Source organism: Calliphora vicina, chromosome X (genome assembly GCF_958450345.1).
Source record: "Calliphora vicina chromosome X, idCalVici1.1, whole genome shotgun sequence".
Classification (NCBI taxonomy): Eukaryota; Metazoa; Arthropoda; class Insecta; order Diptera; family Calliphoridae; genus Calliphora; species Calliphora vicina.
The window spans coordinates 7354113-7378205 of record NC_088785.1 but is presented as its reverse complement, the minus strand read 5'-3'; the positions used below and the strand labels follow the sequence as shown (position 1 = coordinate 7378205).

At 29.9% G+C, this 24093-nt stretch overlaps 1 protein-coding gene across 10 annotated transcripts in view; it reads left to right on the top strand.

Annotated features, from left to right (window-relative positions):
* PMCA (plasma membrane calcium-transporting ATPase 3) overlaps positions 1–24093 on the top strand; it is a 141701-nt gene that overhangs the window by 17697 nt on the left and 99911 nt on the right. For 8 of the 10 annotated variants that reach the window (XM_065514656.1, XM_065514655.1, XM_065514653.1 and 5 more), the window contains exons 2-6: positions 12115–12283; positions 12352–12546; positions 12610–12896; positions 17664–17874; positions 23833–23868. In XM_065514656.1, coding sequence (XP_065370728.1) covers positions 12127–12283; positions 12352–12546; positions 12610–12896; positions 17664–17874; positions 23833–23868 — 886 coding nt within the window. In that variant the 5' untranslated portion in view covers positions 12115–12126. The remainder of the gene's footprint in view (positions 1–12114; positions 12284–12351; positions 12547–12609; positions 12897–17663; positions 17875–23832; positions 23869–24093) is intronic. The other 2 variants (XM_065514649.1, XM_065514650.1) reach the window with 2 other exon arrangements.

Here is a 24093-nt window from a genome sequence, read left to right as displayed (position 1 = left end):
TAAAGGCTATTGTATGCATATATTTATCAATGTTATACAATCGACCACTATAATTTTGTTTTCTTCTTCGTATAAATCCTCTCGGAATCGATATAGCCATGTCCGTCTGTGTGTTGAAATCAACTTTCCGAAGCCCCCAAATAACTTACATAAATGATTCATACATCAATATCTCCGAAATTCTTCCGGCTCGGTTGCTATTTAAAATCGGTCCACAAATGAGATATAAGGAAAAAACCAGGACAACCACGATTCATGACCTATTTTTGCCCATATATGGATTACTAAATCATTAATATGGACAATATGGATATCTAATGATAGATATTTCAAAGACCTGTACAACGACGTATATAAGACAATAGTAAGTTGGACCTACAATGGGTCAAAATCGGAAAACATATTTTTTAACCCGAATTTTTTTTCACCAACAAATTTTTTTCACTAAATATTAAAAAAAAATGTTTAAATTAAAAATTTTTATTTAAATTTTAATAAATTATTTTATTTTAAAATTTAAAAAAAAAATTAAAAAACAATTTCGAAAAAACAACTGGAAAAAAATTTAAATTGTGTTTACTAGTGTTTTTAAAAAACCAGTTTGTCGGTTAACCGAAAATTGGCCTTTTTTAGAAAACCGGTTTTTCGGTTAAGCGACATCGAAAAAACCGATTAACCGTCATATATGTGTAGAAAACATAAAATATCCAATAAAGTATATACATCTTTAAAATTTATAGTTTTTGGTAGTCAGGAATGGTTAATATTAAATAACTATGAATATACAAAAGTGCTAAGTCCATTTTATTTTGTAATAATTTCAAAGTTATTATCTCAGTCAAATGGAATTGAATATAAATATGTTACTATCTATATAATTCTTTTTTTAATGATCGGTTTATTCATTAAATTTGAACCAAAAAATGTAACTCAATTTTTTAATTAAATATTTGATAATTTTGAAATTTATTATCACCTCGACTTTCTGATATGAAACAGAAAATGTTACAAGTCCCAAAAAAAGACCTGTAAGATGCAAACGCACTAATTCTTAGTTGTGCTTATTTGTCATTATAAATCATACCAAATATGTAAGTAATTAAACTCCATTACAGGTTTCATAAATATTTCAAATCATGGACTTTAGTACGTTTTTTGTCTCTCCTGTAATATTTCTGAAAAGGACTTTGTACACTAAGCTAACGAAATGATTAATGGCGTTTTCTTTTCTGACACAAAATGTTGCCTATATATTGTGTACCATTTATTAAATGTTACCCATACCCTCATAATGTGTTGCATTTTTAACGATCACAATAGAACAAAATCATTACCATTTATGCAATTTTCTTTTATGTAGCTACTAAATATTAAAAAACTATACTTTTTGCTTACAAAAAAGTGGTGCATTTCTAACCCTTTGATAAAATTGAGGGTGAAACATGTAGCATATCTTCAGGGTTTTAGGGTAACATTATTAGAAAAGAACACGACCAAACTACATTTTTTTCAGAAAAGAACACAAAGAAAGGTAAAAGGCAGAATAAATGCAGCATTTATGCCAGAAAAGAAAACACCATAACATAATAAAATTTTAAGAACAAAACACACTAGTGAAGTCAAATTGATTGAAAGAAGGTATGCACATCAAATTCAACTTAACGTTTGGTGAAATCATCACTAAGTTTATAATGAATCATTATTAAGATTTAACTTAACTTCTAGAATTATGCGGAATTTAATTTAAATTTTTAATAGTTTCATTATGTGCAATTTAAATTTAAAAAATTTTTTAAGTAAACTCATCGTCCTCTACTATTTAGAATAATTGTAATTCTTAAAAATATCAATCTAAATAGGTTTGTACTGTAAATCAGCAGTTTAGGTTTCAAATCAGACCAATAATGTGTGTACAATGCATATAAAAAATGTACAAAACCATGAGATTTCTTAATTTTACACCTAATTTTTAAAAACCGGTTAACCGAGTGATAAAAACCGGATAAACCGGTTAACCGAAAATCAACATTTTATGTTTAATTTAATATCTAGTTTATTATCCAAGTTAATACCCAAATAATTTTAAGTGATTGCGAAGTGAGTAGTTTGTAAGCCTTATTTGGCCCAATGGGCTTGTTAATAAAAATTGTATTAATTATCAAAAAAAAAATTCTTGAATCCAGTTGTTTATATCAGCATTCGCTCTTTACATATTTTTCTTCAGTGAGCCATTTTCTCATTACTTTTGACAAGAGTGTGACTTGGAAGCAAACTATAATATAAACGGGATTCGCCGGCAATGTAGATTTGGTAAAACCATGCCCATCAACGTAATCCTTAAACTCTTTCACAAATAGATCAATAAGTTTAGGTTTCGATAACAGTTTCTCGCCTGTGTTTTTTAAATATCTAATTCTATCCTTCACTGTCATTAAAACCTGATTTGTACCGCAATTCTATAACTTTTTATACTTTCCTACCGATGTCGTTAAGTAACGAAAACTATCAGTTGCTTTAACGAATTTAATATTCACTATTTGAAGTTAACGATATCTCTTGGTAATAAATTTTAACGACGAATATAGTTAAAAATATAAATGTCAATATTTTTAAAATTAAAAAATCATAAAAATATTTACTATTTTTTCGTGTTTGGAGATAAATTCGTAGTCGTGTGAATAAATAATCGCATTTATATATAAAAATCAAGCATCAGCTCACCTAAATATGTTCGCGAAACCTACTGAAAACAAAAGAACAAGAGTTTTTTTCTAAAAATAAAAGTAACCCAGTGTAATACATATGTCTATGCCACCACAAGTGATCATTAATTCAGAATTTGGATATGTATTGTTATAAGGACAGTCGACCAATTCAGATGAATTTCCTTCTTAGAATACTGTCTTAAAAACTATTTTGTAACTTTTATATAAGTTTATAATCGTATCACATCGCCAAAAATGGAAATTGAATATAGGGATAAACATTATACACTCCAGAAATGTGTTAATTATGGATATTATGCCCCAAATAAAAGTTGCTCTTAAAATTCGAATATTATTTTCTAAAATTAATATAATTGGTCAATTCACAACGTATCTTATCATATCATATTATCCTAATATTTCACAGTGATTTGTATTGCTTTTCAAAATAAATATAATTGGTCAATTCACAAGGTCTCATAATGTCCTAATATTTCACAGTGGTTTTTATTGCTTTTCAAGCTAAAAAAGTCCTAAAATAATACTACTATGTATGCTATGTTTATTGTGTTATCGAAACCAGCCAGCAGAGACCTGCGCCGAATGCCTAAGAGTCGGTTAAGCCGAGCCGCAACTTATTTCGAATATTTATGTTACAAAACTAACTCCTAAACAATTATCGTTATGGCTTAACTAGAACATTTTATTTGTCGTTAATCTACCGACAAATTTCGTTATCTACCGACTATTTTTAACGAAAATATTCGGTAAAATTTAATTCGCAATATCTCTTAACGATAAATATTGTTAACTAACGAATTTGGATTACTTAAAGACAAAATTTTGTCGTTAAAAAGTTACAGAATTGCGGTATTGGTTTGATTAATTTTAGAATACGAAGACTGGCTTTTGATCGTAAAATTTGTTTCCCTTTGTTTTACAAACCACTTATAAAGAAATTTTCCATTCTTGAGTACTCAGCTTTCTTTAAGGTGCAAAGATTGCCAGGGCCACTTTCTGTTGTACGTACGGACTTTTTTAATGAATTCTCTTGCTTTATATGCGGTAAACCGAAGAATCTCCAATTTTAAATTTTTTTAAAATCTCTAATTTTTGATAAATCGTTGGCTTTAAAATATGTTGAACTTTTCTCACAAATGACACGAATAAACTGACAAAATTGAAGATGAAGGTCATCCAAAAACGTTAATATAGCAAAAGACGGGGATTTCCCTTTTTTGGTTATAGACATTGTAATCACTAGGGCAAGGATTTCTATGCAAATGCATGTTTGTAGTCAGTAACTCAATATCACTTTGGACAATTTATCTTTCCGAATCGATGAATTTGCAACAAAATGGCATCTATTTGTTGTTGCATATTTTGTTGTAAATGCATATTTTTCTTTTAAATGCATATATTACATATATTATATATTATACACTGTATATTAGACCGTACCTCAAAAAAAATTCCCCTACACCACCTAATATAATGGATTTTTGCAAGACAGTTACGAAAAATTTTTTTGCCGAACTTAGCGGTCGCCTTTTTACATTTTTCGTTATATATTTGCCATTTACAATCGGATCTTAAAGTATGATATTCCAATGTTTTGCTCTAAGGGCATAGACCTCAAGTACCCCGTTCTAGTATTTATCCACCAGATCTTTGATCCTACCACCCTAATGTATTACCCTAATATCAGAAAATTAATGCTCGCAAGCAATCATTAAACTTTTGCTAACGAAGTAATTCGATAATACCTGCAGAACAGTCTGCATTTACCGTCGGATGTATACATATGATGTAACGAAATCATGTCTTTTTGTCAAAGATAATTCGACAAAATTTGGTACAATCTTCTCTATTCTATTCTATTGCTCCAAGGACGAAGTCTGTTAAATTTGGTTAGAATCGGTCCATTATTTCTCCTAGCCCCCATATAATTGCCCTATCTGAATATAGTGAAATTTATATTTTTCTTTCATTAATATATAAATTTCGAATAAAAAACTTGTTTTTATTGTATATTTTTGTCATTTTTAGTGCATATTTTCTGTCTTTATAGTGTATATTACACCGTCCGACAAATAGAGAAAAAATTCGTTAGACACGAACCGGATGATATACGTCTGAAACTATAAATTTAATGGAGAAAAACTGTGTTTTCAGTTTTTCATTTCGTGATCCTGTGTCCTTTTTTTAGGACTTCAAAGTTACAAAGAAGTACATTTTTCAAAAAATATTTAAAAATACTCCTGCTATTCCAACAATGACAAATTGTATGTCAAAAGAACAAGAAGAGTTGTAAAATATTTTGTATTATCTTCATTTTATCCTGTAAGGATCAAAAGATGTCAAAAATATCCTTTAAAATGTTTATCCTTTAAGATTGCCAATAAATTCCTTTTAAAAAAATAGTGCGTTAAAGACCCAAATATTCTATACTAAATGTCAAAATTGCATCCTATATACATATATATAAAGGTCAAATTAAAATATAAAAAAAATTATTAGTATACAAAAAAGTTTTATTAAGAAAAGTGCATGCTTATAAACTACACCACCATAGTGGGGGAGGTAAGGGTTAGGGCTGTTGTTTGCAACATACAAAAATATTGTCCCAACACCCACCTTAAAGTATACCAATCTGCTCAGGTCTGTCCGTCCATCGCAGGTTTAAAGATAATTCGACAAAATTTGGCACAAATCTTTATATTGCCCCAAGGACAAAGGCTGTTGAATTTGGTTAGAATCAGCCCATTTTTTTTCCTATCCCCCATACAATTTATGCTCTCATAAATATCTTAATTATAAACATATTCAAACCAAATTCAGCACAGTTAAGTTTTATGTAAGCCGAACTCTCACGACCAAATTTCGTGTCGATCGGTCAACAATATTCCATAGCTCCCATATAAGCAACATTCTCGAAAATGTCATTAATATACATAAATCTCTGAAATATGTCAGTATCAAAACAAAATTCAACACAAATATGTTTCATATGTTCGCAATTCATCCCACCAAATTTTGTGACGATTGGTCCATAATTAGTCATAGCTCCCATATAAGGCCCACTACCGAAAATGTGTGTATTCAAATAAGATTCAACACAAATAAGTTTCATATCAAAAGAAAACTCTTGATGAAATTTTGGCATGTGGTATTCAATATTTGGATCTTTAACTCACTATTTTTTAAAAAAAAAAAATATTGGAAATCTAAAAGGATATTCAAGGATACAAATTTGAACGTACATTTTTGACATCTTTTGATCCTTAGAGGATAAAATAAAAATAATACGAAATATTTTACAACTTTCTTGATCATTTGACACCAAATTTGACATAGTAGGATGATCAGAAGTATTTTAAAACATTTTTTTTAAAAATGTACTCCTCTGAAAATTTGAAGTCCTTTTAAAAGGAAACAGGATCAGGACAGGAAAACGCAGTTTTTCTCCATTTAATTTATTATTTCAGACGTATATCATTCGGTTCGTGTCTAATATTGAGTATCGTACAGTGTTATAAGCGCATATTTTTAATTTTTTAGTGCATAAAAATCCTTGCCTTGGTATTTACAAATCAAAACATTTAGTTTAAATAAAATCAATTCTAATATCAGTCTCAATACTCAATTTCAATACAAAATCATTGTTAAAATATTATATATTAGAGTGACAATCAGTTGTATGGAAAAAAAATGTTAAAATTTTGAAGAGTGCCGGGTGGAATATTGTGACACTAGGCCTAAAAGTTAAGTGCTGAAAATTTGATCCAAATCGGACAACGATTTCTGGACGCATATGATGTATATATATCTAGAGTCGATTAAGCCATGTCCGTCTGTCTGTCTGTTGAAATCAATTTTCTGAAGATTTCAGATATCTTCGGGATCCAAATCTTCAATAATTCTATCAGAGATGCTTTCGAAAAGTTTCCTATTTAAAATCAGCAAAATCGGTCCACAAATGGCTGAGATATGAGGAAAAAATCAGGACAACCACGATTTTGGCCTATTTTTGACCTATATCTGGATTACTGAGTCATTAATTTAGACAATATGGATATCTAATAATAGATATTTCAAAGACCTTTGCAACGACGTATGTTGGACCTACAATGGGTAAAAATCGGAAAAATATTTTTTAACCCGAATTTTTTTTCACCAAAAAATTTTTTTTTTTAAAATGTAAAAAAAAAAATTTTAAATAACAATTGGAAAAAAAAAATTAAAAAAACAACTTTGGAAAAAAATAAATTTTGATTGCCTAAAAATATTTAAAATTTGTATTTTGAAGTATAATTTGGGAAGGATTCGGCACAGCCGAATATAGCTCTCTTACTTGTTTTTATTACCTTAAAATCGAAATTGATTTGTCAGTACCAATAAAATAACACAGAATAAAAGAGAGTGGTATGATCGGATGTGCCGAATGTTATACATATAAACTAGGGAGGATTAAAAAAAAGTTTAACCAGCAAGATCCCTGCTACAGAAATCCTCGTTGTAGCTATCAATTATCTCTTATAACTTAGGAGATATACGCATTTGAAAATTAAATTTTCAACATTTTTACCCACCCTACTCCAGTTATTTCATAACAACAGGTCCAAATATTTCCCGATTGTCTCCATTTTTCTTTTATTATGGTGTTTTTATATTTATTTATTTTTTGGAATTTTACCCTACACTCAGCATGCACCAATAATAGTACTTAAAATCAGAAATTCATGCAAATTTATGAGAAGTAAAATAAGAATAATGTGACAATGCTAAATTCTACTATGATGATTTTTTTGTAATTATTATTTCTTCTTTTTTCATTTAAAATGTTTTTTAAATTTTTTTTATTGATTTATTGTGGTCTGTGCAAGAAATTGCTAATTTCGCATTGCTTTGTTAATATGTAAAAAATAGCTAATTTTAAGTATAGTATTATTTTAAATAAAGCAGTAGTGTTTTTGTAATTTTATTTTTTTTACTGTTTTTTTCTAATTAAAAAAATTAAAGTAACAAATTCTTGATGTAAATTATGGAATATTTTTTAAATAATATGATCCTACTTTATATTTGCACATGTTCTAGAAGAAACTATTTGGAAAATTATTCTGAGTCAGAGCTTTCCGAAATGTGGGTGTCTGGTAACTCATACACATTTAAAAGAAGTTGCTTGACCTCATCATCTATTTCAATATGTTTTTTTTGAGTACCTTGAGGTACTTTTAGATTTAGATGTAATGAAAGGGTCTGACGAAACCAACAATGCATGTATTAAGTCCTCCATAGTGTGTAGTCTTGAGGTTTTCGTGTGTGGTTAAGCCTATAGCTACGGAAATCTTTATTTCTTGCCTCAAGTGATTCTTCTGACATTATTCCTATTGGTAACGAAACATTTTTAATAATATCTGCGCCATGCAATAATATTTTATGAACGGATGGAGGCATGTAGAACCAGAGGTAATCACTTACAAATATATTTGCAGTTTCCAAAGCATATATGTGAAAAGCTTCTGTGTTTACTGTATACCCACAAGCCATTGCGCGCGAAATTATTCCAAATCTTTAATTAATTCCATTTGTACGCTAGTTACTGTAGAGGCCAAAATCGGTTGCTTAAAAAATATTCTGGCAGTATTTCCCGTGTTTGTTTTCCCTGAGCCCGTCATTGGAATGTCGACCAGGATGCCCATTTGTTTTCTTAGTTCTAGTTGAATTTTTGTTTTTGTTTCTTGAACAATTTCTTTATTTTGTCCACGAACTTGCCAGGTTTTTATTGGTAGTCTGTACGCGATATGAATTATACACTCAAAGCAGCGAATCCACGCATGGAGTGTTGATAATCCATACTCGTACAAATGTTCTTGTGGTTGTCTCAACTGAATCATATTCAGATTGTTAAACAATTTTGGAGTTGCTCCACAAATTCCGCAAGTCTGTGATGATGACTCCGCTATGGCGTTGAAAACTTTTCCGTCAATCATTGTCAAATGGAATTCATGTTGTATTTTCAAATGATTTAATGTTGTAGGTAAAATTTGAGCAATTTGCCTCTTAACATTTTCAACCTCATCCCGAACTAAGTCTGCTGAATCTTTTTCAAAAATTAGTTTAATAGGTCTGCAGAACCTAGTTGAAGAAGGTCGATTATTTTCCCATAGTATTGACGATCCATTTTTTATTAGCAAAGGTACAATACATACAGCAAATAAATGCTGATCAGTAGTTCCAGTTTCGGGAATATTAAAGCATTGCCTGTAAGTAGAGTGACCACTGCTTCCATCACAATCCCATTTATAAATGGCTATTATGCAATCGTTGTTATTGCATTCAACTACGAGGTCCTCAAATGCTGCTGGAAAACCCTGTAATATACGTCCAACAGTATGGTTAATAAGAGACTGTAAATTTATTTCTGCTGAACGTTCAGTTACGCGTATAACACTCTTTTTTAGTTTTAGCTAAAACATCGTAGCTTAAATAAATGTTACAATTTCGCTCTTTGGCACCATATTGCATTAATTTATATGTAATTTTTGAGTAGTCTCCATCTATATATAGGGCCAAAGCTTCCTCAGGTGTATATGGAATAGGTGCTTTTGGCTCAGCATTTACAGTTTTAATCATTTTTGAAGATATTGTAGGTTCTGCGCTCAATTTTGAAACAACTTGTGAAACATTCCTTTTTCCAGATTTGAAAAGACTAATGCGCGTTGCTAACATTAACTCTTCTGTTGGTGTCTTATCAACAATAGAAGAAACCTTTTTTATTTGAGTTTTAGTTTAGCACTCTGAAAAATTTGTATATTTACGACGATCAATGGCTGGTTCTGTAAAAAAAAGATCTCCTTCTAACCATTCTTTATTTCGATCTGCGAATTTTGTCATGATTCTGTGACTAGTTGTCCACTTGTACCGCAGTTTATTAACAAAATTTCTTAATTGTTGACGAATTTGTTGACATTGCTCTTCGTTATATTTTGATGGATCAATAACATTAGAAAAAACATGATTTTCCACCGCCAAAAACTTTTTTGCTAGTACTGGTTCAGAGTGCCAAATTAAAAAAAGGGTGAGTTTAGACTCTGACATTGCATCTAAAAAACGTAAAAAATCATAAAGTTGCAAAAAGTTGCAGCTAATTTTTCACATGGACATAGAAAACAGAACATAGAAACAAATAAACCAAACATTGGAGCGGAATTCGTCGAATACTCCCAACTTTTATTCCACAGAAGTTTAAGTTACATATAATAAAACACTATTTTACACAGTGCATTTGTTTACCACATTTAAGAACAAAAACATATAAGCACAAATCACAAACATATTTTTTTATTTAATACATACCTAATAATTTCAATTTAAACACTAATTCAAAAAAATATATATGTATAAAGTAATGATTTTGTTGTGTAAACAAACTTTAACTTTAAAAAAGTGCGAAAAGTATTAATGCACATGCTAAAACATATGTCAAGTTTGAAAGCTCACAGGTGGGCGAATATCGAGAGCAAAACAAAACAAAAAAAAACAAAAATCCGTTGGTTTCTTAGTTACCAAAAAAAAAAAAAAAAATTAGCAGAATTCTAAAATTTAAAATTTCCTTAAAGCGCCACTAGATTGGCCATTTCTCCCACTGTGCCTTGGTGTGGATATATTGTAGACAAAAAAACTAAAAAAACCCATTTTTGGGATTTTTCAACACTTTTTTGGGAATTATGGGATTCCGATTACAAATTTCAAAATTTGTATTTAGTTTTCTATTTTCAATGGCAAAATCTATATAATAACTCTAAAATTTTATTAAAAACTATTCATACATAAAAATTTAATTTCAATTGAAAAATTTTTATCTTTGGAAAAACACAATAAAAAGCAAATTTTGTCATATTTTTCAAAAAACTATTCCATGAATTTTTTGATTGTCAAAAGTTATATATATTTTTGAAAAATAGACAAAATCCCCTATCCATTGATATATGTAACATGTCTACCTTATGTTTTTTTCGGGGCAAATTAATTAGGGAAAACTAAACAACTCACACTCGTTCTTTGTTCATTGGAAATGTGTCCTTTTCTTTGTTTTCTTATTTTCTTATCTGTTAGGGTAGCCTAATTATTCTTGATATTTACTGTAGTTAAGATATCTGATTGGTTTTGATATTTGATTAAGGATCATTGATTCTCTAACATTTGGATCTTTTTAATGTAAATATTTCTGATAGCTTTTTGGATATTTGATGTTTTTATGCATTGCTGGTTTTTTATGCCAATTAATTTCCTTCCTAATTTTATAGATTTTAGGATACTATATTGGCAATAATATGATCGTTAATATTATTAGGGTTGTGTAGTGAGTTGTTGTGAAATTTTAATAGACATGGAGATGATGGAGTGTCGTATTGTATAAAGACATTTAATATAATAGCGTGGAAGTGAATTTGCGGATGATGTGTGGGCATTGATTTGGATAAGGAGCTTGCTTCTTTGAAAATGTTTCTTTTTCTTTGAGTCTTTTTGTACTTGATATAGGTATTTTTAAGATTGCTTCTAATATTAGTGTTTGAGTATCGGCTGGTTGTTGGATATTTACTACCTTGATGACTTAAATTTGCCTTGCAGGACTGTTCTATCTATTTTTTCGACGTGGACGACTTGTGGTTTCAGCACGACTGCGCTAAAAGTACACAGCGGAAATTATGTTGAGTTGTTTACTAATGCGTTCTGGTGAATTACACAATGTACACAACTATTATCATACAACAAATTAGGTACAGCTCAATCATGTCGTTGTAAATCAACAGAAACCTTATTACCAACATACAACAATATTGGTCAGTCAGTCAACTACGCTGCTCCTATATATATTTTTTAGAGAAGAAAAATAGTTTTTTAACAACTTTATAAGCTTTTTAATTAAGTACGCTATAAATCAAAATAATTATTATCGATATTTGTTTTCTCTACATTTCTTCTATCATCTGAAAATAATAGCTAAGCTAGTTATGAATTGTGAATAAGATCTACAACTATTTATAAACTATTTTTTAGTTTCTGTTTTACTAGTTCCGACCTAAGTTATGATTTCTGAATATGCGCCAATATTACAATATTTAGTGGTGAAATATTTATTCCATTTCAATATCGGTCCGCTCATAGTGGAAAACCTTGTATGTTAAAATTATTTGATAATCGTCCAGAATTTTCGAAAATGGCATCATATGCGAAGTCATATATAATTTACTTTACTTTGCTTTTATTTTTTTTTTTTTAATTTTTTGTTTTTAAAAGATATTCAGAATAAATTTATCACAATAAATTTTTATTGTTTTATATTAAATTAATCCTGTCCATATAAGTTTGGTTAATTGGTTTTCGTATTTCAAATTATTTTCAGTGATTGTTATAAATGGCCACAATAGATGGAAGACCGGCTCAATATGGGATTTCTCTTAAGCAATTACGAGAGATCATGGAGCACAGGGGACGAGAGGGTGTGCAGAAAATTCAAGAATTTGGTGGTATAATGGAAATTTGTAAAAAGCTATATACATCTCCAAATGAAGGTAAAAATATATTCAAGGAAGAATTATTGTTAATGAATACGACGAAAAAATATAAATTATTATTTTAGGTTTGGGTGGCTCAAAATCTGATGTTGAGCATAGAAGGGAAACATTTGGATCTAACACTATACCACCGAAACCTCCTAAAACCTTCCTAACTCTAGTATGGGAAGCTTTGCAAGATGTAACGCTTATTATTTTAGAAGTAGCTGCATTAGTATCACTTGGCCTATCATTTTATAAACCCGCCGACGATGATGCTCGTAAGTAACTTTTGTGGATATTTGAAATATTTCATTCTAAAATGTATTTTGCATTTTTCTTAGCTGTTTTACAAGAGGAGGAAGATCATCATGGCTGGATTGAAGGTTTAGCCATTTTAATTTCTGTCATAGTGGTTGTCATAGTGACAGCATTTAATGATTATTCCAAGGAACGTCAATTTAGGGGCTTGCAAAATCGCATAGAAGGCGAACACAAATTCTCAGTCATACGTGGTGGCGAAGTGTGTCAAATATCAGTTGGTGATATTGTTGTTGGTGATATTGCTCAAATAAAATATGGTGACCTGTTACCTGCTGATGGTATACTTATACAAAGTAATGACTTGAAGGTAATTATTTGGTTTTAAACAAACATATTTATTAACTCAGTTATTTGCTGTTGTTGTAACAGTTCCATTGTCGAGAATAGTTGTATGGATTTTTTTCTTCGAAAGATTGAAGAAATAGCTATCTAAAAAATTTGGGACACATTTTGCTAAGAACAATAGTTAATAAGTAACATGGTTGAGAAAAAACACCTGCTTGGCCAAAATGTTAAGTTTTGACCCACTTAATTCGTTAATATTTTGAGATCATTCAATTCCGAAAAATCAAAATCGCATAGCTCACGCTATTCATCAACAGTTTTTTGTACATTATTCAAACCAAATACATTTTGCAGACAAGCACACGATTATGAAATAGTCGTATTGATATCTTTTTATAACCTTCGCCAGGAGTGGCAAGTGTTTATATAAGTTTTCATTCCGTTTGTAATTTCTACATTTTTCATTTGCGACCCCACAAAGTATATATATTCTGGATCGTTATAAATAGCGGAGTCGATTAAGCCATGTCCGTTTGTATGTTGAAATCAACATTCCGTAGCCCCAAATAACTTACATACATGATTCATATATCAATATATCGGGAATTCTTCCGGCTCGATTCGACAAAATCGGCCCACAAATGGCTGAGATGTAAGGAAAAAACCGGGACAAACTCGATTTTTTCCCTATTTTTGATATATATCTGGATTATTAAGTCATTAATATAGACAATATGGATATCTAATGATAGATATTTAAAAGTCCATTGCAACGCTATAGTAAGTTGGACCTACACTGGGTCAAAATCGGGAAAAATATTTTTTAACCCGAATTATTTTTTCATCCAAAATTTTTTTTTGTCATAAATTCTTTTTATTAAAAAAATTTTTAAAAATTAAAAAAAAGAATTGAAAAAAACTTTTTTTAAAAAAAATAAAAACAATTTAAAAAATTAATTTTTAAATGATATTTAAAAAAAAAAACACTTTTAAGTATAATTTGGTGAAGGGTATTAAGATTCGGCTCGAACTCTCTTTGGTGAAGGGTATTAAGATTCGAATATAGCTCTCTTACTTGTTTTTATTAACAGGTGCTAAATCATCAATACATTTAAGAAAATAATGGAAATCGTACGTTTAATAGGCCTTTACAAAGCTTAACATAAAGTTTAAATCAAAGAGTTCAGAAATCCGTTTCACCATACACAGTGGCGCAGAATCGAAATTTTTTGGAAATTAATCTGGCTTTTCAAAACGGCTGGTCCGATCGGGATTCGATTGGGCGTAGCCAAGGAGTATTCGAGTTTAAGTTATTAAAATGCTACAGGGGCAGCGCTATGGGGGCTCAAAGTAGGGTACCTTAAAATTTTTAAACACGTGCCATTTTTTTTGTTTCCCATCCGATATTTTTGGAAAGCGCTCGGCTAGGCCTTGAAATGCTTACGTGTGCTATTTATCTCTTACAATTTCCTAGTTATACGCATTTCAAAATTGAAATTTTAAAATTTTGCCATACCTTGGTCCGCTTTTTTAAAATTTTTTTTTGTTAGTTTGACAACTAAATTACCAATAACATATAAAAGACTTCAGAGCAATATCGATTACGAATCCAAAAATAACCGATTTTCAATTTAAAAATTCAAAAAATAGTATATTTTTGCAGTTTTTTGGACAAAAAGGTGACTTAACTCTTTTTTATTAAAAAACAACTTTCTTTAAGAAAATATAACAATTTTATGTTTTTCTATAAAGTTTCTTTACGGAGAACATTTTGGTATAAAAAACATGTCCTATTTTTCGAACATGTCGGCCCTACGAATTTTGGAAATTGACCTATTTTTTTTATCAAAATTTCAACTTTGGGCCACATGTTCTAAAATCCCAAAGCTGGGATCAGAAAACCGAAAGCAGTTTTGGAAACCCTGATGTGTTCCTTATTTATCCCTAATGTATTTTCCCAGCCCCGAAGGAAGTGTGGACCCTATAGGCAAAATTGTAAAAATACCATTTTTGAGATTTTCTCTCCAATTTTTAAGAATTGCGGGATTCCCTTTGACCTTTTGAGAAGTTTTTTTACACATTGTTATTTAGAATGAGAAACTTAAAAAACGCTGAAAATTTCATTGAGTTTCGCTAATAAATAAAGTTTTTATTACATATTCATTGAGTTTCTAAAACTAAAATTTATATCAAAATTTTAATAGGATTGCAAATATTAATAACAATTTGATACGAATTTATTCCGAGCTATATTGTTTTGTTTAGATAAGTTAATTTTTGGTCTTACAAACAAAATTTCAAGTCAATATCTCAATTAGATTCAAAAATATTGCACTTTTTCTTACTAAAGAATTTTTATAAATTTTCTTAATGTGACTGAGTCAGAACCAATGATTTGTGTTGAATAAAATATTAAGAAAATTTATAAAGCATTTTTAGTATGAAAAAGTGCAATATTTTTGAAGCACGGAGTTTTAAAGTGACATATTTTTGAATCTAATTGAGATATTGACTTGAAATTTTCTTTGTAAGACCAAAAATTAACTTATCTAAACAAAACAATATAGCTCGGAATAAATGTGGATCAAAGGTCAAAGGAAATGCCGCAATTCCTAAAAATTGGAACGAAAATCCCAAAAATGGTATTTTTTCAATTTACATATAGGGTCCACATTTCCTTCGGGGCTGGGAAAATACTAAGCTCATTTTTTATTCATACCTAATCACTACTGGTATCAGTTTCATTCTTTCTTTTCGTTTATTACCTTTTGGTTTGGGAACCAATAACTCAATGAAGTTCATTTAATTTGTATTAATAAATACTCAATATATTTAAATGTTTGTACTTATTTATATATTTTTATTTAGGATTACTGCTTTGTAATATATATATTTATTGGCCAAGAATGGCTTTTTATATTACTATGAATAAATAAAAAATAAATAGGGAACATATCAGGGTTTTCAAGGCTGCTTTCCGTTTTCTGATGAAAATCCGTTATTTTTGGATTCGTAATTGATATTGCTCTGAAATCTGTTGTATGTTGTTGGTAATTTAGTTGTCTAACTAACAACAAAAATTCGAGACCATTCGGTCCAAAAGTGCGCCCTATATTTTTTAAAAAAGCGGACCAAGGTATGGCAAAATTTTAAAATTTCAATTTTGAAATGCCTATAACTAGGAAATTATAAGAGATAAATATGCCCCACTGTGCAGACTCAGATATATCACACTAGGGATATAACTATTGACAATTTTTGCAAATATGCAAATTGGCATAGCATAGTCGAATAGAGCATTACAAAATATGAAAAACCAAGGTATTATTTTTTCGCGGTCGTTAAAAAAAGTTCACGCACCAAACGCAATAAAGTTATCAAAAAATTATACGGGAATACAAAATTAATTTTTTTTGGTTATGAATTAGTGTGCTGAATTCCCAATAATTGAAAAATTCACTGAAATTTATTGTTGGGGGATAAGCTAGTTCCTATGCGCATTTCACTGGTTGCTTAGGCCAGATCATCAGGAAACCTTTTCCCAAAAGTTTTTCATTAAATGTTTTCAATTATTTCAAAATACAATACATTTTATTCCTTCTTTAAGTTGTTTTTATAGTTAATAATAAATGCGATGTTGGTGCTTGATGTTTTTGATTCCAAATGACCTAAAAAAACGGTTTTCATTATTTATACAACATTGGCCATCACGTGCCTAAAATTTCGCCAAAATTAGTTATATCCCTAATATTTCACACATTACAATGATGGGATTTCAAAATTTATATTTAATGCTAAATTGATGTAAAAAACATGCCAAAACTACTTTTCTGAAAGTAATTCAAGTGAAATATACTGTGTATTCTAATATAAAACATTACATTTGGCATAATGCGATTATGATGTCCTCAGACAGGAGGGTCAATTCCAATTTATTTTGCAATAATATCTGGTGAATTTTCTAGATACCAAAATATGAAAATTTCAATGTGTTTTACGCCTACGACAGTTTCGTACTAGATTAAAGAAACAGGTTACATTTTATTTTTAATCTAGCAGGAAACTGTCGTAGGCGTAAAACACATATGCCAACCGCGATAGGGATGATTGAAATTTCCATATTTGGCTAGAAAATTCACGAATTTATCATGACGAAAATAATGATTTTGTTCAAACTGTATCTTCACAAAATAATGTGAACTATCAATAATTTGTTTAAATCTTAAATCTAAAAATTAATTTTTATTTACGTCCCACCACAGTTGGACGATAAATTATATTTAATTTATAGATCCTATCATCAGCGCAGGTCTGTTGTATTTCTTCTTCTTAGTAGGATGTAGCCATTACTTCTCATTAATGTTCGTGCAAGTGGGTTAGGGTGAACTTCTAACTTTTTCAAATATGACACCGCTTGTTTTTTTATTTCATTTTTCACCAGGAAGACACCTAGGTCCTTATGAATGTTAATATTTCTCACATACCAAGTCGCTGCTGTTATCATTCTTAATATTTTATTTTGGAATCTTTGAATTTTTTCAATATTAGAAGCTGAGGCCGTGCCCCATAATTGAATGTCAGTGCTGGCTTTTGTTCATTAAATTGTGGGAGATCTGATTGTTTTGCCAGTCGTCGTGTTATATGAGATAAAAAATGAACTCTAATAATAATATAATTATTCTGTTTTTGTTTTTTTATAAATCTCTAACTTAATATGTAATTCTTATATGACAAGTTGTAAATAGAAATTGTTAGTTTACTTAACTAAAATTAACTAAATTGTTTCTAGGTTGATGAGTCTTCACTAACTGGCGAGTCTGATCATGTTAAGAAAGGTATTGATAGTGATCCTATGGTATTATCGGGAACTCATGTTATGGAAGGTAGCGGTAAAATGATAGTAACTGCTGTCGGTGTTAATTCCCAAGCTGGTATTATCTTTACTTTGTTGGGTGCTGCCGTCGACGAACAAGAAGCGGAAATCAAGAAGATGAAAAAAGGTACGCGTATGAAAAAATTACTTTTATTTATTCAATAGGTCAAACTATTATCCTTAAATTGAGTGAACATACATTATACATAAAACCTAAGTGTACACAGCATTCCACTTGGTTTTGTACTTGGAAATCAGACGCGGATCCAGGGGGAAACAGGAAATTCCTCCACTCCCAACATCGAAAAGTTTTAATATCAAACAGAAAAAAAAAATAATGTAATATAAATTTTACTCTATTTACCAAACACTCCCCCCAACGGTTGATCCAGGATCCGTGGCTGTTGGGAATATTATAAAAAATATATTGTTTATTAAAACAAATTGTGAACTATTTAGTTAAAGCAATCAACTGAAATAATTGCTTAATAGAATTTAATGTAAGTGTCTAGTTTTATGCCGAAAATAACATTAAACTATTTTCTACTACTGCTTGTAAGCTTATCAATTATTATCTTTCAGATAGATTTCAGTTTGTAGATGTTAATGGATGTTAACGAAATTGAAATTATTTATATCTAATAAATTATTTATTTCATTGACTCCTGAAAAATATTTGTTCCACTTATTCATAATGGTTATTAAACAATTGTTATTTCCCGATAATAGTTGTTTTTAAATATTATATCCTTCAGCATGAGTGGCAAGGGCATATATAAGTTTGTCATTCCGTTTGTAAATTCTACATTTTCCATTTGTGACCCAATAAAATATTTATATTATATGGATCGTTATAGATAGCAAAGTCGATATAGCCATGTCCGTATATCTTTAGAATCTTCTATTGTATATGTATACAATAGAGTACCTTGCTTTGTTTGAAGAAAAAACAATTTGCAAATGTATACCCTAGCAAAGTAGTTTAGAATGTTTGCAAATGATTTCCAAAACATTTCAGTTAAATTGTCCCTTTTTGGTGAGCTGGACCATTTCAGAAACTCCTTAAAGTTATGATTTTTGGCCGTACTCGATATTTTCAATGTGACAAAATATTCGGCTAAATGTTCGGACTATGGATTAAATTCAAAGATTTGTAAGCATATTAACTTTATTTTTAATTTGTAACGATCACATTTAAAAATTAAAATCACTTCATCTGCGTATAAAAATTACTTACACATTGAAGAATTTACTTTAGAAGGTAGATCATTTATATACAATACTAGCTGACCGCCCGGCTTTGCTAGGTAGCAGCTAATTACTAATATGAGAATTGAAAGGAGGTAGTAATATTTAGTTCTTTGAGTTTTTCTAAAATTGTCTCATAATGAATGGCAGTGTTGTTAGTTCTTCAAGTTTCTCCAAATGGACCATTTTATTTTTATATATAAACAAGATCGGGCCAAGAACAGATCCCTGAGGAACACCAGAACTTAAAGAAAGTATGTTTGATTTAACACCCTTTCTAGAGACAAACATCCTTATATCCTTAAGATATGACAATATTAGTCTACAACTCGATTTAGAGAATGCAAATGGATCTAATAGATTCAGTAAGATTTAAAAGTAACAACGAAGTATAAGTGTTCATACTAGTGAATTCAATAACCTGAGCTCTGAGCAAGTGTTCCATTACTTTGGAAACAAATGTTTAGCATCGAGTTTTTAAAATTTCTTCACAAGTATTAATAAATAAATTCATTTAAGCAAATTAGTAGCCTTCAACTGCATACAAATACTAACGGTACAGAAAGAAACAAAAAAACAAAACAAAAGTGGTCAGTATCGTACATGCTTTCGTGTTTTTCAACAAAATTTTTTTACAAAAGGAGGAAAACTCCACCAAAATTATTTTTTTTTTACCAAAAATTTGTTTCCCCAAATTTTTTTATCACCTAATTTGTTTACCGACAACTTTTTTTTTAAGAAATAGTTCTTAATATTTATCTTCAAGTATATTTCGTGTAGGGTATATAATATTCGGCACAGCCGAGTATAGCACTCTTTCTTGTTTTTAAATATAAACTTTTTTTATAATAATTATTATTTAAGAAAAATATTTTTTAAACAATTTGTTTAATTTTATTTCCCAAATTGTTGTCTTATTGACATCATAAACATTTAAGAAATAACGAATATTTCAACTCGGTTTCATAGATTTGAAATAAGTGTTTCATCATATAGTGTGTAAATATTAGCAAAATTCAAAATTTACATACTTCTACAATAATTTTATGATTAAACTAGCATATTACCCGCTACGTCATTAGCAAATATATTGTGATATTTAAATAAAAGTAAGTTTTTCTAGGTCCATTATTATAGAAAATTCAAAAACTACCATTAAAATAAAGAAAAAGTAAACATAAACGCTTTATTTCATGTTTTTGGTTCATTAGTGAACAAAATACATAAAGTACTATTATAATAAAGAAAAAGTACGATAAAGTCTTTACAGGAGCTGCAGAACAAAAGGTACTTTTTTGCTCATATACACTTTTTGGGAAATTGAGTTTTATTAATTTTTTAATTTTTACTGTTGTACGTCTTGTTAAGCAACAATTTATTTAGAACCCATTTACTTAGTAAAAAAATTAAATAAATTTTGGTAACTTGATTGTTTCTAGAAGATTTCAAAAATGCGAAGATGAAGATGAAAAATTTCCGCTAAATACACCTTTTGCGGATTCGTACTCATTCAGGATCATATGAGTCTAATTTCAGGATTCAAAGTTCATTATTGTAAATGTATTCTAAAAGTACCATTAGAATATAAAAAAGTACCATATAATCTTCCCATTGGATTCTAATTCACTCAGAACCATATATGTATGCTTAATTTCATATTTCTAGACAAATTTTTAAAGAAAATTCAAATAGTACCATTAGAAGAACGAAAAAGTACCTATACTTCAGTTCTCACATTGTGATACCGAAATATGATCCCCTATTCCTAACTCGGATACATATCAGCTAACTTTAATGTCGATAAGTTAAATAATTAAAAATATAAAAAAGTACCATTAGGAGAAAATAAACAATTTCCCTTTTTCCATCTGTTAGTTAATTTTTGTATGAATCCAGGAACAAATGTTAAAAAAAATTTTCTTAATAATTTCAAATAAAATGGATTTTCCCGTTTTTACCCCCTTTTTAGTAAATTTTTTATCACCATTGTGGTGGTAAAATTTTATTCAAAAATATATATCTGTATCGTGGTGGGAGCTCATAATAAAATAATCATACTTCTATATCAATTTATAAAAAAAATTATTCTATGAAAAAAGTACAAAAAATAAACACAATTTTTATCCCTTTCCAAAAAGTACGAAATTCATATCTGTTATTTTTTGATAAGTAAAGAATTCGATTTAAAATTTGTTTCTAGGTTTATTGGTTTAAATGATACATAGGGTGCAAAAAAAGTACCAAATACAAGTCAGCTTTTTTTGAATGGAGTAACATGCAATTTCAAAGTTACCGAATTTACCCCCTAAAGGTTCGAATTTCCAAAAATCCCTTCTTACTGTTTATAGCTTCAGTCGTTTGGGCTGTGCGATGATGAATCAGTCAGTCAGTCAGTCAGTAACGATACTCTTTTATATATATAGATAGATGATTTCTTAATCAGAATCCACCAGTTATGGTTGTAGTTTGCAAACAAATTTTATATTGTTTTTATATTAAAAATAATAGATCTACTTGTTAACATGTTTGAATTTTACTATATTTGATTTGTTTAGTTATGATGCTAAAAGTTATTGTTGAATAAAAAACATTATTTTAAAATTTATGAGAAACACTGTATATGTTACATTTTATTTTTCGTATTGAATTTTTTATTCTGTATTCTCCAGTACAGCATTCCCTGCTACAACACACTGCGCTGCTTACATTTTGCAGTACTTACATACACACACATATATATTTCCATACAAACATTTGTGGGATGGAAAGCTGTTATATTCATAACCTTTCCTTACAATTCCTGAACTAAAACTGAACTAGAAGTGAACTAGAACTGAACTAGAACTGAACTAGAACAGAACTGAACTAGAACTGAACTAGAACTGAACTAGAACTGAACTAGAACTGAACTAGAACTGAACTAGAACTGAACTAGAACTGAACTAGAACTGAACTAGAACTGAACTAGAACTGAACTAGAACTGAACTAGAACTGAACTAGAACTGAACTAGAACTGAACTAGAACTGAACTAGAACTGAACTAGAACTGAACTAGAACTGAACTAGAACTGAACTAGAACTGAACTAGAACTGAACTAGAACTGAACTAGAACTGAACTAGAACTGAACTAGAACTGAACTAGAACTGAACTAGAACTGAACTAGAACTGAACTAGAACTGAACTAAAACTGAACTAGAACTGAACTAGAACTGAACTAGAACTGAACTAGAACTGAACTAGAACTGAACTAGAACTGAACTAGAACTGAACTAGAACTGAACTAGAACTGAACTAGAACTGAACTAGAACTGAACTAGAACTGAACTAGAACTGAACTAGAACTGAACTAGAACTGAACTAGAACTGAACTAGAACTGAACTAGAACTGAACTAGAACTGAACTAGAACTGAACTAGAACTGAACTAGAACTGAACTAGAACTGAACTAGAACTGAACTAGAACTGAACTAGAACTGAACTAGAACTGAACTAGAACTGAACTAGAACTGAACTAGAACTGAACTAGAACTGAACTAGAACTGAACTAGAACTGAACTAGAACTGAACTAGAACTGAACTAGAACTGAACTAGAACTGAACTAGAACTGAACTAGAACTGAACTAGAACTGAACTAGAACTGAACTAGAACTGAACTAGAACTGAACTAGAACTGAACTAGAACTGAACTAGAACTGAACTAGAACTGAACTAGAACTGAACTAGAACTGAACTAGAACTGAACTAGAACTGAACTAGAACTGAACTAGAACTGAACTAGAACTGAACTAGAACTGAACTAGAACTGAACTAGAACTGAACTAGAACTGAACTAGAACTGAACTAGAACTGAACTAGAACTGAACTAGAACTAGAACTGAACTAGAACTGAACTAGAACTGAACTAGAACTGAACTAGAACTGAACTAGAACTGAACTAGAACTGAACTAGAACTGAACTAGAACTGAACTAGAACTGAACTAGAACTGAACTAGAACTGAACTAGAACTGAACTAGAACTGAACTAGAACTGAACTAGAACTGAACTAGAACTGAACTAGAACTGAACTAGAACTGAACTAGAACTGAACTAGAACTGAACTAGAACTGAACTAGAACTGAACTAGAACTGAACTAGAACTGAACTAGAACTGAACTAGAACTGAACTAGAACTGAACTAGAACTGAACTAGAACTGAACTAGAACTGAACTAGAACTGAACTAGAACTGAACTAGAACTGAACTAGAACTGAACTAGAACTGAACTAGAACTGAACTAGAACTGAACTAGAACTGAACTAGAACTGAACTAGAACTGAACTAGAACTGAACTAGAACTGAACTAGAACTGAACTAGAACTGAACTAGAACTGAACTAGAACTGAACTAGAACTGAACTAGAACTGAACTAGAACTGAACTAGAACTGAACTAGAACTGAACTTGAACTGAACTAGAACTGAACTAGAACTGAACTAGAACTGAACTTGAACTGAACTAGAACTGAACTAGAACTGAACTAGAATTGAACTCGGACTTTATTTCCTTAACCTTGTGGAACAAGTCTTAAATTTATTCCTATATTTTATTTTAAGTTATTTTATTTTTTGTAACAATTTTTACTTTAAAATTATTAAATAATCATTATTTTTTTTTGTTTACCTCTGAATGCCCCGTTACCAACATCTACATCACCATGACCACAATCATCACCACAACCACCAACCACAACCACCAAAAAAAAAATAAATAAAATAACACTTCTGATCATAATTCAACATGCTCGAACTATCTATCGTTTTTAATGAACAAATTGGTAAATGACGTTTGTGTAGAAGCTAAAAAGGCCAAAAAGAGTAAGAGTTTAACAGGTGATTATGCTAAAATTAATCAATCCTTTGTATATGGGCTCATTTTATATAACGTTTCGTTCGTTTTATTCTGAATAAAATGAATGTGAAAAAATAGAATACTAATAATTCCTTAAGATTAACTTTTCATAATTTTTTTTTTGAATGACTTAAACATAATTGTTGTATGTAGGCAGGAATTAGAACTAGAACTGAACTAAAAACTAAAACTCAACTAGAACCTAA